Here is a 27,196-nt window from a genome sequence, read left to right on the forward strand (position 1 = left end):
TCAGGTGTGTTGACCCAGAGTGATATCTAAAACCTGCAGGACACTGGCCCTCAAGTCCTGGAGTTTGACACCCCTGCCCTATAGTAAAAACATGGTGTCAAAGAAAAAAAACACCTCTGGTTTTTAACTTGGGAACTACTGCAGGCCAAAATACCAGTTAGACCAGACAGTGACTGATCCTGTAAAGGAAAATGTTTCTTTAAAAAAAAAAAGGGGGGGGGTTTATAAACCCGTTCAACCCCCTTTGCCGTCATTTGATACCTTTCCATGCATTTCAACACACTGAACCTTTTTTAGCCAAACAAAACTGTACAGATGGAAATCAAGCCAATTATTCACACTCCCCAGCATGTTCGTACATACAGAAAAAAGCACACTGTATCTATTGAAATATTTTTTTAGCCAAAAAACAATAATAAAAGCAGGTTTGCTTTGCATTTCAGTTTGTTATTACCCTCCTGACTAAACCTGAAAACCATAAAGAAAAGATTTTAACATGAAGAACACAGAAGTGTGTTCCAGACTGTCCCAGAATTCAAAGCTTTTATTGCTTAAGATTAATTATTGTTTCATTTATTTATACGTATAGTATTGGTGGAATGTCTCCGTTAACAACTACAATCTAACGAGTGAACCTTGTTTTGTTGTTTTGCATTATGCTTAACTTAATCTGAACATTAGATTTCGTTTCACTGCCAGAGTGGAAATTTCCATCAGGCTGGGCAAAGTCTGTTTCTCTCTGTCAGTGTTACTTTTCTGTCCTTTTTCCCTCTGTATTATCTCTCCACTACCTTGTATGCTCTCTTTGATTTTCTGATATGCGGCTTATTCTTCTTTTTTTTTCGTCACTATTCTGCAACTCAAATGTACATTTTTTTGGTTGTTGTTTTTTTTTTTACACCCAACTCAGAGAAGCAACAAAGTGGGCACTGGGGGCATTTTTTGAACCCATGAACCTCTTGACCCCAATTTTAACTGATTTATGGCTTCTAGTAGCCATTCATAATTACACAATGAGTTTGCAAGACATCTGTGATCTATGTCCAGGCTGGGCACACAGTCAGGGAGGCAGCTGGCTATCAATCATTTACCTATTTTGTGGCATGCGCACACATTCACGCACTACAAAGAGCATCTCTTACAGTTGTTTATTAGCCTCTGCTCAAACACACCACCTACTGTAAAGCAAAGAATATTTGTTTTACAACTAGATCCAGTTTTTGTTACCTTTTTATAAAAGTCATCTAACAACATGCTAAATTAACAGTCCGATTAGCTTTACTTCCCTAATGAGCTTATGCCTGTCCACAGCTACAAAGGACTCTGGGTTGGCTGCCAATTACACCCATGAGGTGAGAACTGCTTTATTAAATCATCCGAGCTAAGACCGCCCCCATTTCCAGTACATGCTACAGGAATATATTATTACTATTTTTTCTGTATGTTTCTTTGAAAGAAAAAACAACTTAAATTCTTTTTTTTTCTTCAATATTCAAATAAAATGCATCTATATACATGACGCATACCACGTCCTTTCTAATCGATCTTAGAAGAACATTTGGTCTTTTCATCCCTATGTTGGGGAGGGGGAAGCCTGTCATTGGTCGCTGTCTCAGTAGGGCTATAAAAGTCGGTGCTCTGATGATTCTCTTTCCTCTTTCCAGACACAGAGCCAACAAACATACCAGGATCAAGGTAAGAAAGAAACCTGGCGTCCTTCAGTTTTGTTTCCCTACACACTCTGACACACATGCACACACATTTTTTGGGATAGCACAAGTAAATTTATCATTTCTAATCCCTGAATTTTCTGCATTTTGAGGGGCTGATTCCCACATGTGCACATAAAAAATAATTGCATGACAGTCGAGGCTGAAAAATTATACAAAGTGACTACCCAAAAAAGAATATTTGCATTTTCATTCTTGCATTTCTGTGCTGTGCACGGTTGCGATAAAGAAATAATCTGTAAAATGCATAACTGCAGAGATGAAAGTGAAAAGTACAGAATAGGTTTGACATCCAAAGCAAGCTTGTAAAAGCAAAGTATCAACAGGCTGCAAAAATATGACTGCAGAGCAAATTAGCTGAGCAAACTACATCCAAAGGGTCATTCCAAAGTTTCAGTGCTATTACAGCAAAATCACCTTTGGCCTTCATTCAAGTTCTAGGAACTGACAAAGTTTTATGACAGAAGTGGGGACTAAGGGTTGCTGTGCTGTGCAGTATCCTGGGAATCCAGAAATATAAATGAAGCTAAACCCATTAGTGCTTACTGTGTAATCAGCAAAATGCTGGGAACAGTTTGTTCTGCTATTTGTACTGTAAAGCACCTAAATGACACATGAAGTTTGTTTTTTTTTAAACTAAATAATGATTTATTTGTATTCCACTTGGAGCTAACCCCCATTTTCCACTCAATAGCAGTATGCTCACACTTAACTAGTGGCAAAACTATTGTATTTCTAAATAAAACATTATATAGCAGTGTCTCATGACCACCATATTTACATGTCATAGTGCAGCATGTGACAAATGTAAACAGCTAACACTGTGCACTTCTTAGAGCATGGAAACAATCAAGGGGGATTCACTTCTTGTCTTTTTGGCAAAACATTGCAGTAGTGAGTTGCTGCATGTTAGATATATCAGTCTGAAAAAGTGTGATTATTTCAACAGATAATTTTACTGTATAAGTAGAATGAACCAATATTAGGTGATGGAGAAATGACTATTGTTATATATATATATATATATATATATATATATATATATATATATATATATATATATATATATATATATATATATATATATATATGCTTCCTAACCTGATGGTGTATCCAAAAACATGGAAAAGCTGAGGGAATTTAGATCAAAGTCTATCTAGTTAAATGTTTCTGTGGCTCAATTGGCTTGTAGGTTTTGTAGGTAAGCTATTATTTAAGTCGATGGTGTCTGAGGTGGAATGAGATATTTTTAGATGTGTTAGGCTATTTACATTTTTATATTGCTTTTTAGCTACCCTAACTTTCACAGGAGGCTTCTTTTTTTCCCCCAGGCCATCTACCCATTCATTTTCTGCTGCTTATAGAGATTAGGGTTGCAGGGGCAGGAGTCTAAGTAGAGAAGCCACTTCCTCCAGTTTCCCCACGGGGATACCGAGATATTCCCCGGCCAGCTGGGATATAAAATTTCTCCAGCATTTCCTGGTCTCCTCTTTTGGTCATTACCCAGAGCTCATAGCCCTAAGTGAGGGTGAAAAAAGTACAGACATTCTGTGCTTAAGCAGAAGTGCAGATACTAGTGTTGTAAAGTACTCTAGTAAAAGTTCAAAAACAAATTCAAATTCTTTACTCAAGTGAAAAAGTACAGGTTATGAAATGTACTCAGAGTAAGAAAGTAAAAAGTAGCTCTTTGGAGGAAGTTCCACCAGATATTTTTGTTTAAAGCTAATTGAACCTTGTGCTATATTCATGTAATAATAAAGTATTATCAGTAGGGGAATGCAATTTTTTATTTCAGTCCAAATATTAATTCTAATAAATGTATTCAATTTGAATCTGGTAAGTAGAGCATGAGCAGAGAAAAAAAGGAAGGGAGATTCAGCCTGTGGGGAAACCTAAAATCAGTTTTGGAAGCACCTCTTGGATTATTCCTCAGATGTCCAGCACATGCAGTCTGGCGGTGGAATTCAAAATGGGGAAAATGTGGAAAGAGTAGGGACTCATAGGGAAGTAGAGGAGCAGAGAACTATAATGGAATCTAAAGAAACGGAAGTGGAACCATTTATCCCTGTCAATGGTGCTTATAAGCCTCAGAACCACTCACAGTCTTTGCTTGTCTACAAGTTAGCACACAGCCCTCCGTGACTGCCCAGCCACAGCAGCTTAGCCAATCCTGGTACAAAGATTTGAAAATCTCAGGTCAGTTCGATGAACCAGGCCAGAAAGATACATTGACATTTTCCCACCTTGCTTATCAGATTTAAAATGGACTGAAAAGAGGTTATAATGAAATCAGCTGTTTGGCCAGTTAAAGAAATTAAGTGGAGTGGCTGGGTCTCAGACAACATTCTATCAGCCAATGGGGAATGGTCAGGTGGAAAGGATGAACGGGACACTGGTGCAAAAGCTTAAGACACTGACTCACACAGAAATCAAACTGGAAGGAGCCCCTAAACAAGCTGGTGTATGACTACAACTATAAACAATTGTGATGTGACCTGTTATTTACCATTCTATATTCTCCATGGGAGATCACCCAGACTTCCAGTTGATATGTTTTTGGGCTGCACTCTAAGTCAGCGTTCAATGATCAACATGAGTATGTAGAGAAATGGAAGGAAGGTATAGAGGAAGTCTATGGCATTGCCAAACAAAATGCTCAAAAGGCTGCTGAAAGGAGTAAGAAGTACTATAACACAAAAGAAGTTCAGTGCTGCAACCCGGTGAACATGTCTTGATTAAGAATCTGACACCCAGGGGAAGACCAGCCAATCTGTTCCTGGGAGAACATAGTTCACATAGTAGTGAGCCCAGTGGGTTCTGACCTGCCAATCTATGAAGTGAAACCAGAAAGGGGAAAAGGACGCTCCAAAGGCCTGCACAGAAACTTCTTAATGCCCTGTGATCAATCGCCTGTTGACACAACTGGAGCCCCCCAGAAGGGACCAAAGAAAACAGGAAAGGAGGCACCGGCCTGAAACGCAAATTCAGGAATCTGAGGAAGACAGTGGAGATGAGTATGAGCTACATTAATAACCACTCCAAGCTTCCACCCTGTCAATGGAAAGAAACGGCCTTCTTGGTCAATCAGAGATTGATATTGTACATAACTGCACACCAGCAGGAGGAAAATTTGAAAAGCCAGTTTTCGTAGTTTTCGAGTTCAGTGAGCCTAGTGAAAATCTGGACATAAACTTACATGCTTAAAACTTGCCTGATGGGAACCTACCGCATGCATACCTATCCTCAAATGCAGTGGCTGAACCTGAAAAGGCACCTGCCACAGAGAGCGAGAGAGGCACCCAGCAAGATGCATGACCTATGATAAGGGCAGCATTCCTTCCTTTTACAGTGTCCAGCCAGTATCCGTGTTGTTACCTGTGTGTCACGCTCCATTTCTCGTCCCATGGCTGCTACCCCTGCAGCCATACTTTCAGCCCTCCTTCATGTATGGACTCATGCAAGTCTGTGTGCAGACTGTTTCCATGAATAATTCATAGACTGTTCACAAACACCATTGCCATGGGCACTGAAAATGCTGTCTGCATAGTTAATTGCTCTTAATAACTCGTGGACTTTCCAAAGAATACCCATAGACTGTTTATGTGGTACTCTGTTACCAATTATGGATTGTGGTCTGTGTCTTTAAACTGTGACCCCTGACCTTTGTTCGTGTGCAAGCTGGCAGAACAAGAGCTTCAGTGTCAATTTCATGAGAGACTAGTAAAAAAAAAGAGAGCGAGAGAAAGTAGAAACATTTGTGAGAAGATTTTGCAATTGTTTAATGTCGAGACAGCATCTATTTTGTTGGGAAGCGTGCAAGAAGATAAAATAACAACAAATTTTAACACATTTTTTAATAAAAACAGTATTAATATTCTGTGATTTATCTAAGGAGGTTACACAGGTATAGGACATGTTTTATAAGATACGTTTGAGAATTTTTTTTAAAGTAAACTTTGTTTATTTCCTCCCTTACCGTTAAATATTAAGTGTTATCTGTGATCTACGAAGTGGTCTGAATCGGGTCACTTGAGATTGATTGCTTTTGTCTCCACCCATTTAGCTGGGGGAAATCCTCATTCGAGTAAAAGTTCTCAGTGAGGAAGCACCAGCTTGTCACTTTTGTGGTTATTTCTCCCCTGCAGGTATGCTTACAGTGTTGAGTGTTACTAAAATGAGTTATGGAGGGAAAAAAAGGTGCATGTTAATACTATTCCAAGTATGAAAAGAATATGTATATTAGTTAGAAAGTTTTGCAATGTGTGAGCAAACTCCCAGCAATGGGTTAAATACAGCCTGTGATAGAGCTGTAATGTACGAGTGTAAACCCATTAATCTAGTTAATTCTAAATTGTTTATATATTTGAGATATATCATTTGAGTAAAAGTTTTCAGTGAGGAAACACCCGCTTGTTACATTTGGGATCATTCAGGGGTGTAACATGAGACCCAAGCTTTTTACTCTCAGATTCCACAGAGGGTGGGTCAAGAGTGTCATGGGGGTAGGAATCTGAAAGAAGCCTTCTGCCTTTCTTGGCAAAGAATACAGAAAGAAGTGAGTTCTCGCCAGAAATGAGGCAACTGTTGTTAGCTGGCTCTATATAAATGAAATAAAATTAAAATGATTTGAACTGGAAGCTAACTGACAAAACAAGCAGAAGCTGGATTTAGTTTGGGAGGAAAAAGGAAGAAAAAAAGAAGAAAATTAATTATATCTGGAAACTGTGTGCGAGCGTGGGAACACAGAAAACAGAGATCTCAAGCGGGCAGGTCCCAAGGATTTAGGATAGGGTAAGACAAATGGGACCTGTGGAGAGTGCCAAGCCAGACAGGAGTTTGGCAACATAGATAAATTCCTTGTGGAGACTGGTCATGTGGCCAATGGTGGAGGCTGAGATGGTTGTATCATTTGCAGGGGTAGATGATTTATACATGAATGAGACACAAGTGAGAATAATCCAAATAATTCCAAAGGAGCAAGTAAAAGTAATGCAAGATACTCAGGAACTAACCAAAACATAGAGACTAGACTTTCACTGGACATAGAGGCAGGTAATCAGGCATTAACAGAAAGACAAGAGGGAGCTGAAATCACTGCAAACAATAAAAATCAAGACATAAACCAGAACACACAATCTTAAAATCAGACTCATCACTTAAATATCCATCAAGGAAAACAGAAACAGATTCAATTATATCAAAAGAAATAACACAAAACTGCTGGAAAAACTAGATGAATCAAAACAGGAATCCAGATTTCCAATAAAAAAGAATCAAAACTACAGATACTAGGGAAAAAACACTCAAAACTCAAACACCTCAAAAAACCCAAGGACTGAAACATTGGGGGCATTTGAATACTGCAAAGTCTGTTTGCCAAATTTCAGAGAGCTAAAGATAAAAAAGAACATAAGGTTGGTAATCTGCTTCTCAAGGGTTCGAATCTGCAGCATGTTTACTTACAAAAGAAAGAGAGAAGCCAAAGCATAGATACTGAGTCAAACCTATCAATGCCTCCAAACACAAAAATCGATTGGTCTGATAAGGAAATGCTGACATTTGTGTTTCAAAGCAAATACTTTATAAAAATGTGCAGAAGCCCCTGGTCACGTAGAGTGTTTGGAGTGCCTGTGTCTCACTCTTCATATGTTTAGATTTTCGCCTTTCTTCAACATGAAAACAAACATGATGAAAAGACATTTTATGTGGTTTATAGACTGCCTGTGCAAATTAGATCAATATTCAGATTGATTCTTGCCTGAACTTTTACGTAAGTGTTATTTTCATGTAAGATATATTTTAAGTGTACAAAGAGCAGGTAAGGTCAAACTACTGTTTTTGCTTTTCAAACTATTTTTTAAAGACACTTATTGAACTTATTGATCAACAAGAACTCTCTCGTAATATCTTTCCTGACATTTATCCCCCTCGTTTTCAGGACCTATATTTTAAGTTATATTTTAATCAAGGTATTCCATTTACACGGCACACAGTTTTGCATTCTTCTTTACATTCTTAATGGTTCTAAATAGCGTCATAAAAGCAATGCAGAAACGATCTTCTTAAGAGTATTTCTTAACTTATTGACTTGTTTTGGGACTTTTGAGCTGATCAATCATCCGCCTTTCATGTTTGCGTGTTTGTTAAAATCTGACTGAGTATTTAAACTGGAGGACAGGATCACTCATTTCATCTCGCTCTATACAGAAGAGGTAAGGCTGACACAGGGCTCGTGTTTATGGTAATATGACTTTTAAATGCAATCGGTTACAGACTGTAAGATATGCTCTAAGACGTACGGCTTCATTATCTGTGTAATCTATCTGTAACAGGAGTTATCTGACTTTCGTAAAATTTTAAATGTGTAGAGTTACATGAATATTACGGCAAGTAAATGTGCAACTGTATAAGCAATGCAATACATGTTGCAATGGAAACAACCAATAAGGTTTCCCTTTTTCTTTACAAAAGCTTTCGGTATTGAGTTTCACTGCAACTTTGTCTCTTCCTGTATGATATCGTACTATACGGTGTCTTGTTTAACTTTAATTTTCCCTTTTTTTCCTCCTTTGATAAATATTTTTCTCCTGTTGCAGATCCATCATGGTTCACAAAGTAGCAGTGATCGGGGCAGGACCCTGTGGTCTGACCAGCGTAAAGGCTTGTCTGGATGAGGGCATGGAGCCAACCTGCTTTGAAAGCAGTGATGACATGGGCGGACTGTGGAAATTCAAGGCAAGACTTCAGTCTAGAGAAAGATTCACTACTGACTGTGACTATTTTTCATATAAAATTTAATGTACAATTTTAAACTATTATTTCTTAACATCTGTTGTCTGGAACGTCTTCTCTGCAGGAAGTGTCAGAACCAAACAGAGCTAGTATCTATCGTTCCCTTACTATCAATGTGTGGAAGGAGATGATGTGCTACAGTGACTACCCAATCCCTGCAGACTACCCCAACTACATGCACCACTCTAAAATCTTGAACTACTTCAGAATGTATGCAGACCACTTTAAACTACTGCAATACATTCGCTTCCAGGTAGCAAGATAGAAAGAAGAGCGATCAATTTTATTATACCCTATATTAATATTTATATGTATAAACTGACCTGCTATTATATTTATTGTATCTTAGACCAAAGTCAAGAGTGTGAAACAGAGACCGGACTTTTCTCGCACTGGTCAGTGGGATGTGGTGACTGAGACTAGAGATGGATACGAGGAGAACCACATTTTTGATGCCATTATCTGCTGCACTGGTCACTTCAACTATCCTAACCTGCCACTCAAAGACTTCCCAGGTGAGTGAATATCTGTACCACCACATGATAAATGTTAAAACATGACTGTATAAAAATTCCACTCTGTTGTCTGAAAGGAATTGAGACATTTGAAGGAAAATACTCCCATAGCTGGGACTACAAGGGGCCTGAAGACATGCATGGGAAGAGAGTTGTGGTCATCGGCATCGGCAACTCAGGGGGTGACATCGCGGTGGAGGGCAGCAGAGTTGCAGAGCAGGTTGGTAGTGCTCTCTAAGTGCTCAGCTTTCTTCCTAACATTTTAGTGTCCCTTTTTTTGTCTGATAGTGTGCCAATTTGATGTGCCTTTTGCATCCTCATTCCTCAAGCTTTACCTCCTAAAATAAAGAGTACAAGGATGCCCTTCATCCCGTGAGATAAGACAATTTCACGTTAGTGTTACTTCTTTCTTTCTGTGTCTTGTCTTATAGATGTATCTGAGCACTCGTAGTGGTGCTTGGGTCATTCGTCAGGTTTCTGACAATGGTCTTCCAGTGGACAGGTTCAACACACGCTTTGTCCATATCATGTTCAGGCTGTTGCCAATGAGATTTCTCAACTGGCTTGGTGAGAAAAAGCTCAACTCCATGTATGATCACGCCATGTATGGCCTCAAACCCAAACACAGGTGGGATATGTAAATTCTTCCCTAACGCCACGGTTTCGCTGAATGCAATCTATCACATATAAGCTGATTGTCTCATCTTGTTTGCTAAACTGTTCACCATACCAAAATTGTCCATAGACTGTGTATCTGCTATGAAGTGAACACTATTTAAATCATAATTTGTCTATTGGGCATGTGGGCAATCGTGGCTCAAGAGTTGGGAGTTTGCCTCGTAATCGGAAGGCTGCCGGTTCGAGACCCGGCTTGGACAGTCTCGGTCGTTGTGTCCTTGGGCAAGATACTTCACCCGTTGCCTACTGGTGGTGGTCAGAGGGCCCGGTGGCGCCAGTGTCCGGCAGCCTCGCCTCTGTCAGTGCGCCCCAGGGTGGCTGTAGCTACAATGTAGCTTGCCATCACCAGTGGGTGAATATGTGTATGAATGACTGGATGTGTAAAGCGCTTTGGGGTCCTTAGGGACTAGTAAAGCGCTATATAAATGCAGGGCATTTACCATGTAGTTTACCACGTAGTTATCAGAATATATTATTATATATGAATTTTACATGTCTGTCTTTCCTCTGCTGCCCTCACCTCATCAGGCTCTTCAGCCAGATCCCAGTGATCAATGACGATCTGCCCTTCCGGATTTTGTCTGGGTCGGTCATCGTCAAACCAAACATAAAAGAGATCCGTGGTTCCACTGTGGTGTTTGATGATGGCAGTACTGCAGAAAATGTCAGAGAACCAAATTATCTGATGTGCTTTAAATATTCCAGTTCTTAATGTCATTAAAAACAATTTCAGCTCTTCTTTCTTGTCCTCTTTATTACAGGTGGACCTGATTGTGTTTGCCACAGGATATAACTACGATTTCCCCTACTTGCCAAAAAATGCCATATACAAGTCTGGGCACCGTATTGGACTATACAAACATGTTTTTCCTCCAATCCTAGAGCAGCCTACCCTAGCTATTGTGGGTTTTATCCATTCTGACGGAGCCATCATGCCTCAAGCTGAAATGCAGGCCCGTTTTGTCACTCGTGTCTTCAAAGGTAAGGAATTTCCAATAAAAGAAAATTTAAAAACTGAGGTGAAATAAAATCTTTTACAGTAAAATATCAAATACATTGCATTTTACTAATGATTGACGCTGTGTTGTCTTCGTAGCGCTTGTTAAAAATAACACAGCATCCACTTATGCTTTGCGAGCTACCGCTCCAAACATTTTATTAACATCCTTATACCACACCACAGACCAGTCTTCTTTTATGCGCTCTCCCTGGAGGCATTCATGACCTCCTCAATACAGGTTCTGAAACAACTTCACTTTTCTTCACAGTTTCATGTCCATCTAGTAGTTTCAAATCAGACACCGTCTCTGCATGTGACACATCAACATTTTCATCTTCCTCACCACATTGTTCCTCCTGAAATGTCTCTTTAGTCTTCAGTAAGTTGCGATGGTTCCTTCTGAGCACATGATCTTCTTCAGTTCTTACGTTCTTACATATGATCTTGGACCTGCTTCCTGAAGAACAATGGCTTTCCTGTTCCATGCATTCTGATCTTGGATTCTCACTACATCATCCTTTGCAAGCAATCCAAGTGCTCTTGTTCCCTTGTCATATTGCTGTTTTTGTTTCCATTTCAGATGCTCTTGCTTTTTATAATTTCTTCACTCTGCTTGCTCTCTGCATAGCAGGGCAAAGTTGTGTGTAGCTTACGACTCGTCAGCAGTTCTGCAGGGGATAAACCACAGTCAAGAGGAGCAGCCCTGTAGCTCAGCAGAGCTAAATAAGGATCTGATTGACTGTCTGTAGCCTTCTTCAGAAGCTGCTTGATGATATGCACTCCTTTTTCAGCCTGTGGATGTTGAGGACTTGATGTGACATGTTTAAAGCCATATTCTCTTGCGAAATTGTGCCATTCTTTGCAATTATAGCAAGGACCATTGTCACAAATGACAGTTTCTGGTATTCCATGCCTGGCAAAGATGGACTTCACATGTGTGATCACATTATTAGCAGTAGTACTTGTAAGTAGAGCAATCTCAGGAAAGTTAGAGTAATAATCTTTAACCAACAGATAGTCTTTCCCATTAAAATGAAATAAATCTGTTCCTACTTTCCTCCACGGTGCTGTAGGACGTTCAGGAATCATCATGGGTTCCCTTGCCTGTCTGCTCTGAAACTTCTTACATGTTTCACACTTTCCGATCATGTTCTCAATGTCTTTATTAATACCAGGCTAGTACACAGTATCTCTAGCCCTCCTTTTACACTTTTCTATTCCCAGGTGTCCCTCACGTATTCTTTGAAGTATCACCTGTCTCAGACTACCGGTATGTGGTATCACGATCCTATTGCCTCTCAACAGCAGTCCATTTACCACGCTAAGCTCTGATCTAACATGATAATACTTTGAACAGGACTCTTTGGGTCAGTCTCCTTGGATATCTTCCATCACTGTTTGCAGCTCCCTGTCTGCAGCTGTCTCCTCACATACTTGTTTTATCTTTGCGTCAGAAACTGGCAGAGACTCCACTATCATATTAACATGATCATCTACTTCTTTCTCAGTGGAGCTTGCGTGACACACCTGTGATGCTCGTGACAGTGCATCTGCTAAAGCTAAATACTTGCCTGGTGTGTATATCAAGTCAAAACTATACCTCTGCAGTTTCATCATGAGACGCTGAATCCTCAGCGACATCTCATTCAGATTTTTCTTAATGACTGACACAAGAGGACGATGATCTGTCTCAACTGTAAAGGTAGGAAGACCATAAACATAACAGTGAAAAATATCAAGTCTATATGCCAGCCCAAGACATTCTTTCTCAATCTGAGCATATTTGGTTTCAGCCTTAGTCATGGATCTAGAAGCATAAGCAATTGGTTTCCAGCTCCCCTCTTCAGCTTGAAGTAAAACAGCTCCAAGCCCATTCTTTGAGGCATCTGTTGAGATTTTCAGACTCTTAGTTGGATCATAATATGCAAGCACTGGGCGCGCTGTCAGTGTGGTCTTTAAATCATTCCATTCTTGTTCATGCCTCGCTGTCCATTTAAATTCCATGGAATCACGAAGTAACTCCCTTAGTGCTGATGTTCTCACTGACAAGTTAGGTATGTATTTTCCAACAAAGTTGATCATTCCCATCACTCTGAGCACACCTCTCTTATCTGTTGGGTGTGGTATGGTTGCAATGGCTTTTATTTTTCTTTCATCTGGCTCAAGACCTCCAGAAGAGAATTTGTCTCCCAAAAATGTTATTTCCTTTACACCAAAATGACATTGCTTCTGGTTAGGGTTGCCAACTCCCTGAAAAATAAATAAGGGACACCTCGTGGCCAGGGCCGGGCGACCCAGTTGTCTTCACCCTTCCCAGTGTGGTGAATTTTCTAGCTCTTTTTTTGTGTGTGAAATTATTTTTTTAACCCTTTGACTTGAATTTGATTTAAGTAGATGTGTATTCTTTGTGATATGAACACATGTGAAACAAATGATCATTTAGCCATTTATTTTTAGCTCAAAATGACAACATTAACACAATAAAACAGGTCTCCTTCTTAAACAGAAGCCTGTCATGCTTAACTTTTGAGAATATAAGTAAATCTTTCTTTAAAAGAACTCTGTCCTGCTTAACTTAAAATAATAGAAAACAATAGAAAGAAAAACATTCTTGTAACAGTGCACATTTAGTGCATTTAGTACAATCGGCTTCAGTTGAAATATTATTTCAGCTTTTCTAATGCTAATCAGCTGCTCCTGTTTGTAAACCCGCTTGTTCCCATGATTACGCATCTTAACTCATCATCATTATTCATCTATGTATTACTTTTATGTATTAGTCATCTATTTGTTGTAATCATCTATCCTTGCAGTTGTTTATTACACAAAATAAATTATATTATCACACTTCTGGCCACATAGCGCTGATATTCATTGCACATGCCCATATTAACTTTTTCCAGCCAGGTGTTTTCCTTTTCCCATTCTTCCCTTTCTCTGAGGGGAACAAACATTGCTGCTCTAATGCTGGGCTCACACTGTGCGATTTTTGGCCCATTTTGAGCCGATTTTTGACCGATTTTGGCCTTCATCGTGCATCGTGTAGTATACGTGGGGTAACGAGAAGTGATTAACACCTCACGACCAGCTCCCGATCATCAATCGCTCGTGAGGGTCTCATCACAGCCGCTCACACTGCTCGCGCGCAAACACGTAAACGTTGGTGTAAAAGATGGAGCAGCACGGCTGTGCAGCGTGTGATCTGGACACAAGCGATGGAGGCACAACTTGTAGAACTTTGGAAAGCTCATCCGAGCCTTTTCGATGTGGCATCACAAAATTATCACGACCACAACAACCGTGAAAACAGTTGGATTTACACTGCTGCTCAATCACAGCTGCCTGATCATGTTTTTCATTAGCAATTTAGCAAAGTTGATGGTGGTGGTGGTGTGTCTGTGTGAGTGTAAGACGGAGAGAGAGAGAGCGCGACAGATTTTCTGTTATAACCTTCGTGTTATGGAGGCACAGTGTGAGCTCTCAGGTCGCATCAGAGCATCGGGCGGTATAGTGTGAGACCTGCATCGTGACCTATGAACTTCTAACCCCTGCGAGTCAATCGTGCAGTTTGAGCAGGAGCTGAATAACGTGACTGAAAAAATCGCACAGTGTTTGCCCAGCTTTAGGTGTACTGTCGTCCGAGACTTGCACCGCCGTGTCGGCGTTTGTTTCCCTGTTGGCCATGCTTCTTGTTGTGGTCATCTGTTGTCTTCCGGTATTTTCTCCGTAAGCGACCTTTCCTCGACCAATGAGATGAGCGGTAATCTGAATTGTCATACTCGAATTGTCATAAGTGTGCTGTCAGCTCATTGGTCACAAAGCAGGAGAGGGGCTGGGAATTATGTTTTCAAACAAAGCATTAATTCCATTAACATTTATAGACTACTTTTGATTCTCACTGTATTACGGGACAAAGTGCGTCCCTTATTAGCTCAATACGGGACGTGTACTTTTGTTTCGAAATACGGGACGATTCCGTATTTTAAGGGACGGTTGGCAACCCTACTTCTGGTGGCTTCAAATTTCCATCTCAAACAGAACTTTGAACTGCTATCGCTTCCACAGTCTCGCTTTTACTCCTGGTACCATTTGTTGTCTTCATAGCGCTTGTTAAAAATAACACAGCATGCACTTATGCTTTGCGAGCTACCGCTCCAAAACATTTTATTAACATCCTTATGCCACGCCACAGACTAGTCTTCTTTTATGTGCTCCCCCTGGAGGCATTCATGAGCTTTCTTAAATACAGTGCCCCCTGCTGGTAAACCTTATCATTACATCAACATCTACATATCAACACAGTCACTATCTTTACTCTTGCTTTCTCTCTTTTGCTCTTCAGGACATAAGAAACTGCCCTCAAACCAGGCCATGATCAAAGCTGTTGAGAATGACACCAAGAAGATTGCAAAAAAGTATTTAAAAACTAATTTTCCCCTCTTTAATTTAGTAATAATAAGAATATTTTTTGCAAATCATTTACCAAAAAAGTGAAGAAATCATTTAAACCTTTCAACCCTTCCTTGTTTAAAACTAGGTGTGTGGGTCTAATATTCTATTGGTTAACTTATTTGTTTTTTGACTTATCCTCTTTACAGCTATGTTGTGTCAAAGTTAACACCTCTGCAGGTGGACTTTGTTGAGCACATGGACGACTTAGCAAAGGACATTGGAGTGCAACCAAATCTCCTCTGGCTCTTCCTCACAGACTTCCCTCTATTTAAGAAAGTTCTGTGGGGGCCTGTTACAGCCTACCAGTACCGGTTGATGGGACCAGGAAAATGGGAGGGGGCACGCAAGGCAATCTTCACTCAGTATGACCGCATGTACCAACCTCTAAAAACTAGACAGGTCTGAAAAAAGCGTTTATTTTGCATACTCTGAGTTTTGCTGTATGCACCGGTCAGCCAATCAAAGATGCATTCTTATAATCTTTTCATATGTCTCCTCCAGCTGAATGCACAACAGAGTTCAACGACAGGTTTCCTGATCAAGCTTAGCTTGACATTCATGGCTGGAGGAGCTGCAATCTACTACATCCACCGCAACCCAACCACCATCTCCACCCTCGTGTCCAAGCTGCGTCCAAAATCAGTCTGATTGAATGAGAAACCCAGCACCAGTATCTCATCTTGCACCTCCTTTGATACTTAGGGTTTCAAAATAATTTGAGAAATAACAGTGAAGCTATTAAGAGACAATACCAGTCACTAATTCCCATAGTTAGTAACACCACACTGAAAACAATGACAGAGGCTTGACTTGGATTTGACATGTTGCATAAAATACCATTATAAGAAGATCTGTTAATGTCATATACTGACTCATTTAAGTACTGTAACCATTTCTAGGGTAACATATAATTAGGATCCTATGATTACTTATTTCTTTGATATGCTAAGAGGTTATACACTGTAAGATATTACAGCAGATTATCATGTTTTCTGTCAGCAGTATATTACATTATTAAAGACTTTAAAAGCTGTACTGAATAATTTATAAATATTCAGTATGTGCTCCGAATTGTTTGTTTTATTTATTAATTTATACGTTCTGTTTTTGATGTCTCTTGGCCTGTTGTATGAGGTTTAACAATATCAGTCTCTGTGAATCTGTTCACTTAACTTCTTATCAAATACAAGGTCAAGGGGTCATCGACACACTTGGTGTATGTGAGACAATGAAATAAGATAAACTTCTGTCAGTGCGTCCCAGGGTGGCTGTGGCTACAATGTAGCTTGCCATCACCAGTGTGTGAATGTGTGTGTGAATGGGTGGATGACTGGATGTGTAAAGCGCTTTGGGGTCAATAGGGACTAGTAAGGCGCTATACAAATATCGCGATGGGCGTAGCTCAAGAGTTGGGAGTTCGCCTTGTAATTGGGAGGCTGCCGGTTTGAGCCCCGGCTTGGACAGTCGCTGTGTCCTTGGGCAAGACACTTCACCCGTTGCCTACTGGTGGTGGTCAGAGGGCCTGGTGGCGCCAGTGTCCGGCAGCCTCGCCTCTGTCAGTGTGCCCCAGGGTGGCTGTAGCTACAATGTAGCTTGCCATCACCAGTGTGTGAATGGGTGGATGACTGGATGTGTAAAGCGCTTTGGGGTCCCTAGGGACTAGTAAAGCGCTATACAAATACTTACCATTTACCATATAAAAGATGTGGTCAAATCATTGTAATTTTGTCATTAAACTACCTCAGAGCTGTTTGAGTGAGAGAAGGCAAAAATACTTTTAACTAATATTTAACTAATATTGATGACCTTTATTACATTTTCTGTTAGTTATCTAAAAGATATAGTTTGGAAAATATTTTAGAAGTCCCTGTCCATGAATGTTGTTTTCTGCTAGAGAAAGTAGTTAAAAAAATAAAAGACCAATGATAAGTTTATTTATTACACTGTCAGAATCAGAAAGACATATCTTCATTGATACGAAGACATGTCTTTTACATTCTGCCCACTGGAGGCGTTGTTCTACAGCGCAGTCATGACTGTTGCAGGGACAAACACAAACATCTGCAGGTGCAATATCAAACTGTAATCTGGGTATAGTTTTACAAGGATGATGATTTTGTTAATAACTCTGTAAGTGATTATGGTTTTGTAATTGTTTCAACTGTTTACACCTTTGGACAGTGTTGGGGAGTAACAGAATACATGTACCGCCGTTACGTATTTAAAATAAAAAGTATGAGTAACTGTATTCCGTTACAGTTACCGTTTAAAAAGGTGGTATTTAGAATACAGTTACTTTGTTGAAATAAATGGATTACTTTATTATTTTCCTGTTTCATATTGTGGCGGGTCAGGCCGGTTTGGGTTTTTTTTTTTTTTTTTTTGCCTGTTTGGGTTTTGTTTGACAGCTATGTTCTGTTGTTCCAGGCAGCAGCGTTACGGTTGCCATGGTGACGCGCTCTCTCTGCGAGCGCTTTTGTTGTTGTTGTTGTTGTTGTTGTGCTAAGCTAATAGGCTTAAAAAATGTAGCCTAATGGTATGGGGCACCGTTTGTAAAGTGAAACATGCTGAAATTAACGGCAACATTTTTCCACATTTAGCTCAAAACAAGTCCTTTTTTACAACATTTAGTAAAATATTTGTAACTTTTCATATTTAAAACAGAATTTTAAATGTTAAATATTCAATCTAAATGTTAAATCTAAATATTATATTTATATCTAAATGTTAAATCTAAATATTATATTTAAATCTAAATCTAAATTTTAATTCTATATATTATATTTAAATCTAAATGCTAAATCTAAATATTATATTTAAATCTAAATCTAAATGTTAAATCTAAATGTTTAGGCTAACATGCAAATTTATTGCACGGATCAGCGGAAATACCAAAATAAAAGCTTTCCGAAAACCTCCGGTGCAAAAGTGTGCCGGTAGTGGTCAGACACGGTCTCACTCCCTAAGCGTAGTAATTTTCGCTAGGTGACAAATTGTCAACATTTTATGCTTTCGGGTACCCAACACGTTCCTAAATGATGGCATCGAAAACAGGAGAGCACATGAGAACCGTTTGGACTCAATCTACACATGTTCGATCATTTTCTAAAAATCGCTTTGGAAAACACTATTTTACGTAATTTAACTGCTAGTTAAGGTTAGGAATGAGGTTATGGTTAAGGTTAGGTTTAGGGCTGGAACACATGGCTGGAACGACTATTATGGCGGGACCTTCATTCCACTGGAATTCAGCCATAACCCGGCACAGACCACGAGAAAGCACGTCCGGCAATGTAGCTGAAAACATCGGAAGATCCATTTTGTCGGCCATCCAAAGGTTCAGCAGTAGTGCACTCTTAGCAGCTGCAGTCTCCACTTCACAATCACTGCAGCACATGTCCAGCGATTTTGCTGGACATGGTCGTAGGCAAGAAGTGAAGCAGCACATGGCGAGGAGAAGTGAGGGGGAGAGCAGACACAATTTTGCACCGGAGGTTTTCGGGAAGCTTTTATTTTGGTATTTCCGTTGATCCGTACAATAAATTTGCATGTTAGCCTAAATATTTAGTTTTCTGTAACATTTAGATTTAACATTTAGCATTTAAATATAATGTTTAGATTTAATATTTAACATTTAGATTTAATATTTAACATTTGATGAAAAGTTCAAAATATTTTACTAAATGTTGTAAAAAATTACTCGAAAAAACATGTTTTTGTAAGGTTTGAGCTAAATGTGGAAAAATGTTGCCGTTAATTTCAGCATGGTTCACTTTACAAATGGCGCCCCATATTATGGCAGTGTAGTCCGTGCTGCAGGGAGAATGGACTGCCATACCCATTATGTGTCTGTGAGCGCGAGGAGGGAGAAAAATGTGAGTGGAAAAGTACGAGCTGTCACCGAGCAGAAACAATAATAACCACTGCAGCCAAGAAGAGTGCCTGACGAGCCCAGTTGTAAGTAAGCTATTAAGACTCTGCTGTAGGGGAGACCGGGGATAGTTGTAACATTTTTGACATTTCTGTCTGTAAATTGGAGCTCTTTTAAGGTAGTGGATTCAAAATGTAATGCAAAGTATTTACATGTCTCTGCTATTAAATAGTGCAGATATTTTCTCTGCAGCACAATTACCCATTGCATGGTATGGCCTCAAACACAAAGAGTGAAATGTTACAATTAACCCCATAGTCTGGGTTAGTTGTAACATATCCTGGGGTGAAATGTAACACAATGAAATAAGGGTACTAACAAAATATTAACATGTAATCTTTGTTTATTCAACACATGAATTCACTTACATCCATTTATGTAGTTATGTGTGTGTGTGACAGAATGCAGAAATCTAGCTTTTGAACATATTTCAACCCCTCAAAAAAGACAAATTATGGAATTTTCTGCAACTGAATATTTCATTAATTTTGGTTGGTCTTCCTTGAGTTTGGCCTCATTGGCTCAGTGGGCATTATAACCTACAACTCTTGCACCAATTTTGAACATAACAATGAAGCTGAAAAAATGTAGTTGTTCACCAGCATCGCAATTCCATTACTTTTTTTCATGGCTTACCTTGGTGTGGTTTGCAAAGTGCTTCAGAAAGATGAGGAAATCTGTTTCTTGCACCCATCCTGATTTATTTCCACTACCAGTACTTCCTACTGGTCCATCTCTGACACAGTGGTCTGCATAATGTATGTGTGGGAACACAAACAGTGGAGGAATTGTGTTGCCAATGGCATTAACCGCATATACAAATGCGACCAGTGAACCTCTCTCTGCTGATGTCGTTGCCCCAACTTGTTTAATATAAGTTAAAGTAATAGTGTGGCAAGTTGTAACATCTGTATTATTGTTACAACTGACCCAGACTCCTATAGCCATGAACTAGCTAACATTACAGCCAACGGCTAAAACATTAGCACTAAAGACCTACACAGAATATATCCCCATAGACATACAAATAACATAATTTAAGTTTGATGAGTTTAACTGCAAAGCAGATAATGCTATTAGAAATTGAAATAAAGTAGAAAAACTTACTTTTTGCCATACAAATGACTTTTTTTCATGTTAAATTGTCTGTGTTTTGACAAAATGTGCTGATTTTTCACATGTGATAGCAGAACTGAATTGGGCATGCACAGGATGAGTCACATCATTTGAAACTTAGCCCTGATTGGAGAAATTGGAAGTGTTACAACTGACCCACGTTACAACTATCCCCGGTCTCCCATACACTGTGTTCGTGTTTTCCTCCGAAACAACAAGTTCCGTTGGAGCAGCCTTTCAACGCCTCTCTCTGTCTTTATTTTTCAGCTACGAGCCCGACACGGAACCAACGTATTAGCCAGAGGTCCCTTTACTACAGTTCGGAGCCGCGGACCTTCAGTAATAGTAATAAATCACACAGCAACAGTACATTCATGCAGTTGTAAAAAGCATGATAATATATTAAGTAATCCAAAGTATTCAGAATACGTTACTCTCATTGAGTAACGTAACGGAATCTGTAGTGGAATACATTTTAAAAGTAACCTTCCCAACACTGCCTTTGGATTATATCATCAGATAATTCAACAGGCTGATGTTTTTGGTGTCCTTAAAAGGAATGTTTAGGGGCAAGAGGGTGGCAACATCATCAACAATGTTTTAATGAAATAAGAAATAAATTACAGGGAATTCAGCCAAACTAACATTAGTTCCGAGAAACACCCAAAGCATGCTGTGAACTTCTCTGTCCTTCTTCTGAATCACTGAGTGCCCCATTAATTCTCCAGGAAATAACAATACCATTAGCAAGATAGCAAGAAGATCTAGAGTCTTTGTCTTTCCTGTCTTTACAGGATCAGTAACAAATATAAATAAATTCTTACTTGTCATTTTATGTCCTGGTTGTTTTCCAAAACACAGGCCATATTGTTTGGTCCTCCACTATTAAATGAGAGTTAAAAGATTACCTGCACTTTAACTCGTTTTATTAAAGCACCGGTTAAAAATCTTGGTGTAATCTTTCACACAAATTTAAAATGTGAAAAGCAAATCAGCGCTGTGGTCGAGAGCAGTTTGTCCCAGCTCAGGTGAATCTCAAGATTAAAATCTTTAAAAAAAGAAGCACATCTGGCAATGATTATGGAAATGAATATGCATTCTTTTGTTATGTCTAGAGTGGACTTCTGTAATACACTGTATACTGGAATTAGTTAATCATTAATGTCTGCTTTCCAGTCACTCTTCATCCAGTCATGTTGTGGTTGAAGCTTATTTTGAAAGGGGGCCATACACAAATCTAAACAATTACTAAGAATGACTAACACAACAATTATTATCCAATTATTATCTGATTCTCCCATGAATTACTGAATACTGAATAAGTCCGGTAACTTATAGTTTGCTTTTTGGCCAGCTTTCCTTTTAGTCTGGTATTAGAATAGACTTTATTAAGATAGCATCTCCACTTCAGTCTTAGTGACTAAAGTACAAACCTTCTTTGTGGTACAAACCCCAGTGATACCTGATTCCTAAGTACAACAAACTAGACTCCTGAATCTTACTTCCTATAATATGTAAATCAAGAGAAAACAGTGAAAAAAAAAAAAAAGAAGGAAAGAAGCAGTTCAGCCTTTATATATGATAACAAATTTATGTATTTACATGATAGAACACTTAATACAAACCACACTAACAAACACTGGGCCTAAAGAGACTTCTCCTCTATAACAGAAAGAGTATAGCAGGGTTTGGAGGTCTGGGCCAAGTTGCTGTCAGGAGAGTAATATAGAAACCCGAACCTTTAAACAGCAGGATGTCATGGAGGAGCCAATCAGCAGCAAACACATCGATAGGCAAGCCCAAGAATCAAGCCATTCAGAACAGAGCCATTGAAGCCTACAGAAGGATCTTCAAAGATCCTCAAATTGAAAGATGTCACACTATTACAAAAGATTTGGATAAAAACCGCAATAAAGGACACACACTACGTCACATATGACCCAGATGCAACAATGCAAAGATGTACAGATCTGAGAAACTGAGTCTTCCCATCATGTGGGTTCTAATAAGAAGCACCTCTTTTACTCATTCCAGCACTCATTTATAGAATATTTGAAGAGAAGGGTTAAAGTCCCTCCTCTGGCATATTGTTTAACTGATTGCACAACAAGAGTTCAGGTCATGGGAGCTTACACACCGTTTAACGCCCAACACCGGCTAAACAGGACCGACAAGCATATAACTGAAGAAGGTGAGAACAACTGACATGTCTTTCAAACTTACCGGTACCTATTTTTGTGCACATAGCTTACAATGTTACTACTTTTGAGGTAGTTGATTATGGAAGACAGAAGAAGAAACATAAAAATGTGCATGCAGTCTCATGTTTGTGCATGAAACATGTCTGACTCACAGTGTCTTTCCATACCCAAGTGTTCAGTAATGGTTCGACGTGTGGCAGTAGTTGGAGCAGGCTGTTCTGGTTTGGCCTGTATCAAGATCTGTGTGGATGAGGGGCTCGAGCCTGTCTGCTTTGAAAGCAGTGATGACATTGGCGGCATGTGGAATTTTAGAGTAAGTGGGGGCACAACCACATTGCAAAGTTTGATGATTGTTCTTACTGTTGTTGAATCCTGTTATTACTGTATATGGAGAAAGGGTTTAGCTTGTCCACAACAATCATTATAAACACTGCATTAAAGTGTAGAATGGTTGCAGAGAGATGTTTTTACCTGCTTTGCTCTTGTTTTCATGTGTGTCAACAGGAGACACCTGAGCCAGATCGAACCAGCATCTACCGGTCCTTGGTGGTCAATACCTCCAAAGAAATGATGTGCTTCAGTGATTTTCCAATGCCATCTGACTATCCCAACTTCATGCATAACTCACAGCTTCTGCAGTACTTCAGGCTCTATGCTGAACACTTTGACCTGCTTAGATACATTAACTTTCAGGTAGATGGCATCTCATCAGCTCAAGTATTCTATGAAAGCAGTGTTGTTGATATTAATGTATATTTTTCTGTGAATGTGGGCATGCACACCTCAGACCACAGTGAGGAGTGTTTTGCAAAGGCCGGATTTCTCTCTATCCGGCCAATGGGAAGTAGTGACCATAAACAAGAACGGACAGGAAGAGAGGCACATCTTTGATGCCATTCTGGTGTGCTCAGGTCACTACACCCATCCAACATTACCATTGTCTGACTTTCAAGGTAAATAAATGGACATCTTAGAATAATAGTATTTAAATTATGACATTCTTGGAAAAAATGTTTTCCTTGTGACTGTAGCAAAATCTGTATTCCTCCAGGGCATGAAACCTTTTCTGGCAGGTGTCTTCACAGCTGGGAATATAAAGATGCAAATGCCTTCACAGGAAAAAGGGTGGTGGTGGTCGGCACTGGCAATTCTGGAGGTGATATTGCTGTGGAGATTAGCAGATCGGCCGAGAAGGTGAAATGCAAACGTTTGGTTTGTCACGGAGGTACGGGACTGAGAGAGATGATCAAATGTCGACTGTACCGCTTTTGTATCGACAGACCTTTCTCAGTACACGTCAAGGGGCCTGGGTGCTGGGCAGGATGTCCACCAATGGCGTTCCTCTCGACATTGCAGTAATCAAACGGATCAACAACGTCCTCTTCCAATTGCTCCCCAAGACTTTGGTCAACTGGGCAGCAGAGAGAGCACTGAACAATAAATATGACCACATATTGTATGGTCTAAAACCCAAACACAGGTAATGTACGTGCTTTTGAAATAGTCGTCACAACTTCACGAAACTTTAAAAAAGACAGCACAATCCCCTCAAACCTGAAAGACACTTACAATTGTAATTCCTACCTAATAAAGACGAAAATTAATCAGAATTATTTCTATATTTTTTCTTGTCTGACATAAGTCTTTCTCGAGTTTTACTCATAATTTCATCAGTACCAGCATGGCATGAGCTGACAATTAGACAACAGCATTTGTAGCAACAGAGACTTCACTACTTTACTTCTTTCACAGACTTATGGAGAGAAACCTTATGATCAATGACGATCTCCCAGGCCGAATCCTTCAGGGGGCAATAGTCATGAAGAACAATCTGGAAGGGTTCAAGGACTCTAGAGTTGTATTTGAAGATGGCACGGTGGAGAAGAACATTGACGCCGTGGTATTTTGCACAGGTTACATTGCAAAGTTCCCATTCCTACCATCAACTCTGTCAGAGGGACCATATGAAGAGGTGACACTGTACAAGTAAGTTTATGGTGGACAGAGTGGATCACTGACTTGCATGGGTATCCTCTCAAATGTAAAGTCTAGAGATTAAAGTTTGAATCATACATGATACGTTTTTTGGGGGTTGGTGCTGCAGGCAACTTTTACAGTGCTATCATATTAAAATTCTTAAAGTACCACCACAAAGTTTTATCTTTCATGTTTTAGGAGAGCGTTTCCTCCATCCCTGCAACCTCCCACACTGGCCGTCATGGGACTTTTCCAAGTAAAAGGTCCACTCATGCCTACAGTGGAAATGCAGGCTCGCTGGGCTGTTAAGGTCTTTTTAGGTAAACTCTTCAAACAAACACATAAGCTTACACTGGGTTTGGGGAAATAGTAGCTGAAACATCATATCTTTAAGGTCAGAGTCGTCTTCCAACCAAAGAGAAAATGCTGGATGTCATTGAATCTGAGAGGAGGAGAAACATGCAAAGGTAGACATCATTTCTGAAAGTTATTAAATGGCCCTGGTCGATTACTTATTCCCACTAAGTCCTGTTAATGACACAAGCAAATATTTCTTTCTCAGCTATCCCTGTCCACGGCAGGCTGTTCTACAGGTTGATTACATCCCATATCTGGATTTTATGGCTGGGGAAGTGAGTTCACTTTAGCTATAAATAAAATTTTCAACATTAATCATAGACAAATCCTTCATAACAGATTTTTATTCACAGGTAGGTGTTCGACCAAAACTCCTGAGGCTTTTTCTGAGAGACCCTGTGCTCTGGGCAAAGGTCTTCTTTGGTCCCTGCACACCTTATCAATATCGTCTTAGTGGGCCTGGAAATTGGTCTGGTGCCAGACAAGCTATCTTCACTCAGTGGGAGCGGGTTTCTCAACCGTTCAGAACCAGAGAAATACCAGACAACACCAGTAAATTTGGCTTGTGTTCTCCGCTGATGCTCACATTCACAGGAACTGTAATAATAGTCGTGCTTTTTTCTAAAGGCAAGATCGTTACGACCCTGGAAGCTGCTACTGAGATGCTGAACAAAAGCACAGTTTTTCTGAGGGAGTTGTGGTTCAGCTTACCACAGAATCCTGATATGTAATGTATTAATAGACTTAATTAACATAACAACAATTTTAACAACAAAATTATTTAACATGGATTAAAGAGGAAAGAAAACAGGTCTGTGAATCACAGAAAATCTGTTTATTTTTTATTTCTGTGTATTCATTTCCTGCTGGCCTGCAGGGAAAGAGGAGATAAATTGGGAGTCTCCTTTTCTTGTCGTAGTGTAAAAATCATGTGCTGCAATTATGTAATATTATACAGTTGTAAAAGTACCTTCCAGTTCCAAAGGTCTGCATAATCTTCACACTGAGGCCTGCAAATGCAAATGCAAAAGGAAAAAAGAAGTCATGCACACTACAGTGCAGTTGGAGTGATTCTTAAAAACTATGTGGTTCAAACAAATGGACGGAAGTCTGAAATAAAAGAGGAAATTAAGTTTATATGTGCAAGGCTCATGTCAGAGAAAATGATAACCAACTGCAGAAGATTTTGTTAATGAAATGTTCAGTGATAGATAACAGTGCATTATGTGTATTTTGATTGACTCCTTAATATGTCGAATAGCCTGTAGTTCATAACAAGGTCCACGGGGTGTAGATTTGTCACCAAATGCATATCTAAATTTAGATGCACCATCAGATATCTTTGTTTGCTTTGACAGTTTTACTTTAGATTATACCTTTAGGTTTCTGTTAACTAAAAAAAATGAACCTTTAGTTTCTGGGTACTGATGATGAGCAGTGTGTGCCATTTAAAATATGTGAAAATGTACAAATGCACCATTTTCTACCTGCAGTTCTTCTTGTCTAACACTCATGAAAAAAGCAAATAAAGACATTGCCTAAAATACTGAAAAAAAAATGTTTTCATTTATATAAAACTGTGTTCTTTCGTGGTTCAGGATATGAACACTCACTCCTGGAAAAAAATATTTTAATTTGCATTGATTCTTTTGACAGACTTGAGCCTAAAAACTTTTTAGGATATGGAAGATATGAATATGATATAAATATGAAAGATAATTAACAAAACCAAAAACTTAAACAGGCAGACCAATAAAAGAGGTCAACTCAATAAACTAAACTCAAAATAACAACTAACAAAACATCAAACAAACATAAGACAAACTGACTTCCTGAAATGACAGGAGGGAACTTAAATACTAGCTTAGCTAAATCATATGACACACAAGGGGGGGGGTGACTGACATATAACCAGCTAACACAAAACTGTTAAACAAACTCCAAACACTCCCCAGGCAATGAAGCATGTGGTTTAGTCCACTGAGGCTGTCAGCAGTACTTCAGATCCCCCAGCCCTTTTGCCAGCCAGGAAGGAGAAGCCAAAACCCCAGGTAGCTCAAACAAAGAAAGATGTAACATAAAACAGAACTTTGACCTTACAGCGTTGATATGTGTGCACCCCATATTAATATTGGAAGGTTTGAACGGGAAAAAAAAACTAATTTAATAAGGAAACAGTATATTTGAAAATAAGTGTAGTGACTGCAAAGTAAACTAAAGTGAAGCAACTAGTGGTGAGGTGTGGAGCTTGCCATGTGTGGCTTGCCATCACGGGCCCTAAACAGGAAACCCAGCGTTTTCTGTTTATGGAGAACAATGCAACCAGGCCCTGTAGTGTGTTATGTGTGTGTTGTCATTCATGTACAGTCTCAAGAAGTTAAAACTGCTGACCTCCCTAAAACATCCATGGTTAACCTGGGACCTCCCAAAAACTGCTAAATTAGAGC

The 27,196-nt window shown here is 39.4% G+C and overlaps 2 protein-coding genes across 7 annotated transcripts; both read left to right on the forward strand.

Annotated features, from left to right (window-relative positions):
• The first annotated feature begins 1,669 nt into the window (after positions 1-1,669).
• LOC146641154 (flavin-containing monooxygenase 5-like) lies at positions 1,670-17,720 on the forward strand. Of its 2 annotated transcripts, none has more exons than XM_085397747.1 (11): positions 1,670-1,695; positions 8,327-8,465; positions 8,587-8,775; positions 8,872-9,037; positions 9,115-9,257; positions 9,469-9,665; positions 10,244-10,379; positions 10,477-10,696; positions 15,058-15,130; positions 15,314-15,566; positions 15,669-17,720. In XM_085397747.1, the coding sequence occupies exons 2-11, from the start codon at positions 8,334-8,336 to the stop codon at positions 15,813-15,815; spliced, it is 1,656 nt and encodes a 551-aa protein (XP_085253873.1). In that variant the 5' UTR covers positions 1,670-1,695; positions 8,327-8,333; the 3' UTR covers positions 15,816-17,720. The 2 variants fall into 2 exon arrangements, with proteins under 2 accessions (XP_085253873.1, XP_085253872.1); XM_085397746.1 differs by lacking the exon at positions 1,670-1,695 and adding an exon at positions 5,805-5,875 and having other exon boundaries at positions 15,669-17,719.
• Positions 17,721-18,018: 298 nt separating this feature from the next.
• On the forward strand, positions 18,019-26,320 carry LOC146641155 (flavin-containing monooxygenase 5-like). Of its 5 annotated transcripts, none has more exons than XM_085398632.1 (13): positions 18,019-18,684; positions 18,931-19,128; positions 20,482-20,559; positions 22,588-22,728; positions 22,920-23,108; positions 23,203-23,368; positions 23,467-23,609; positions 23,696-23,895; positions 24,168-24,401; positions 24,591-24,712; positions 24,787-24,859; positions 24,955-25,024; positions 25,103-26,320. In XM_085398632.1, exons 4-13 carry the CDS (start codon positions 22,597-22,599, stop codon positions 25,478-25,480), a joined length of 1,707 nt encoding a protein of 568 aa, XP_085254758.1. In that variant the 5' UTR covers positions 18,019-18,684; positions 18,931-19,128; positions 20,482-20,559; positions 22,588-22,596; the 3' UTR covers positions 25,481-26,320. The 5 variants fall into 5 exon arrangements, with proteins under 5 accessions (XP_085254758.1, XP_085254757.1, XP_085254759.1 ...); XM_085398631.1 differs by having other exon boundaries at positions 18,931-19,124; XM_085398633.1 differs by lacking the exons at positions 18,019-18,684; positions 18,931-19,128; positions 20,482-20,559 and adding an exon at positions 20,568-22,405.
• Positions 26,321-27,196: the final 876 nt, after the last annotated feature.

Source organism: Rhamphochromis longiceps, linkage group LG23 (genome assembly GCF_057381845.1).
Source record: "Rhamphochromis longiceps isolate RC_006_pf linkage group LG23, R_longiceps_female_GT1.1, whole genome shotgun sequence".
NCBI classification, from domain to species: Eukaryota; Metazoa; Chordata; class Actinopteri; order Cichliformes; family Cichlidae; genus Rhamphochromis; species Rhamphochromis longiceps.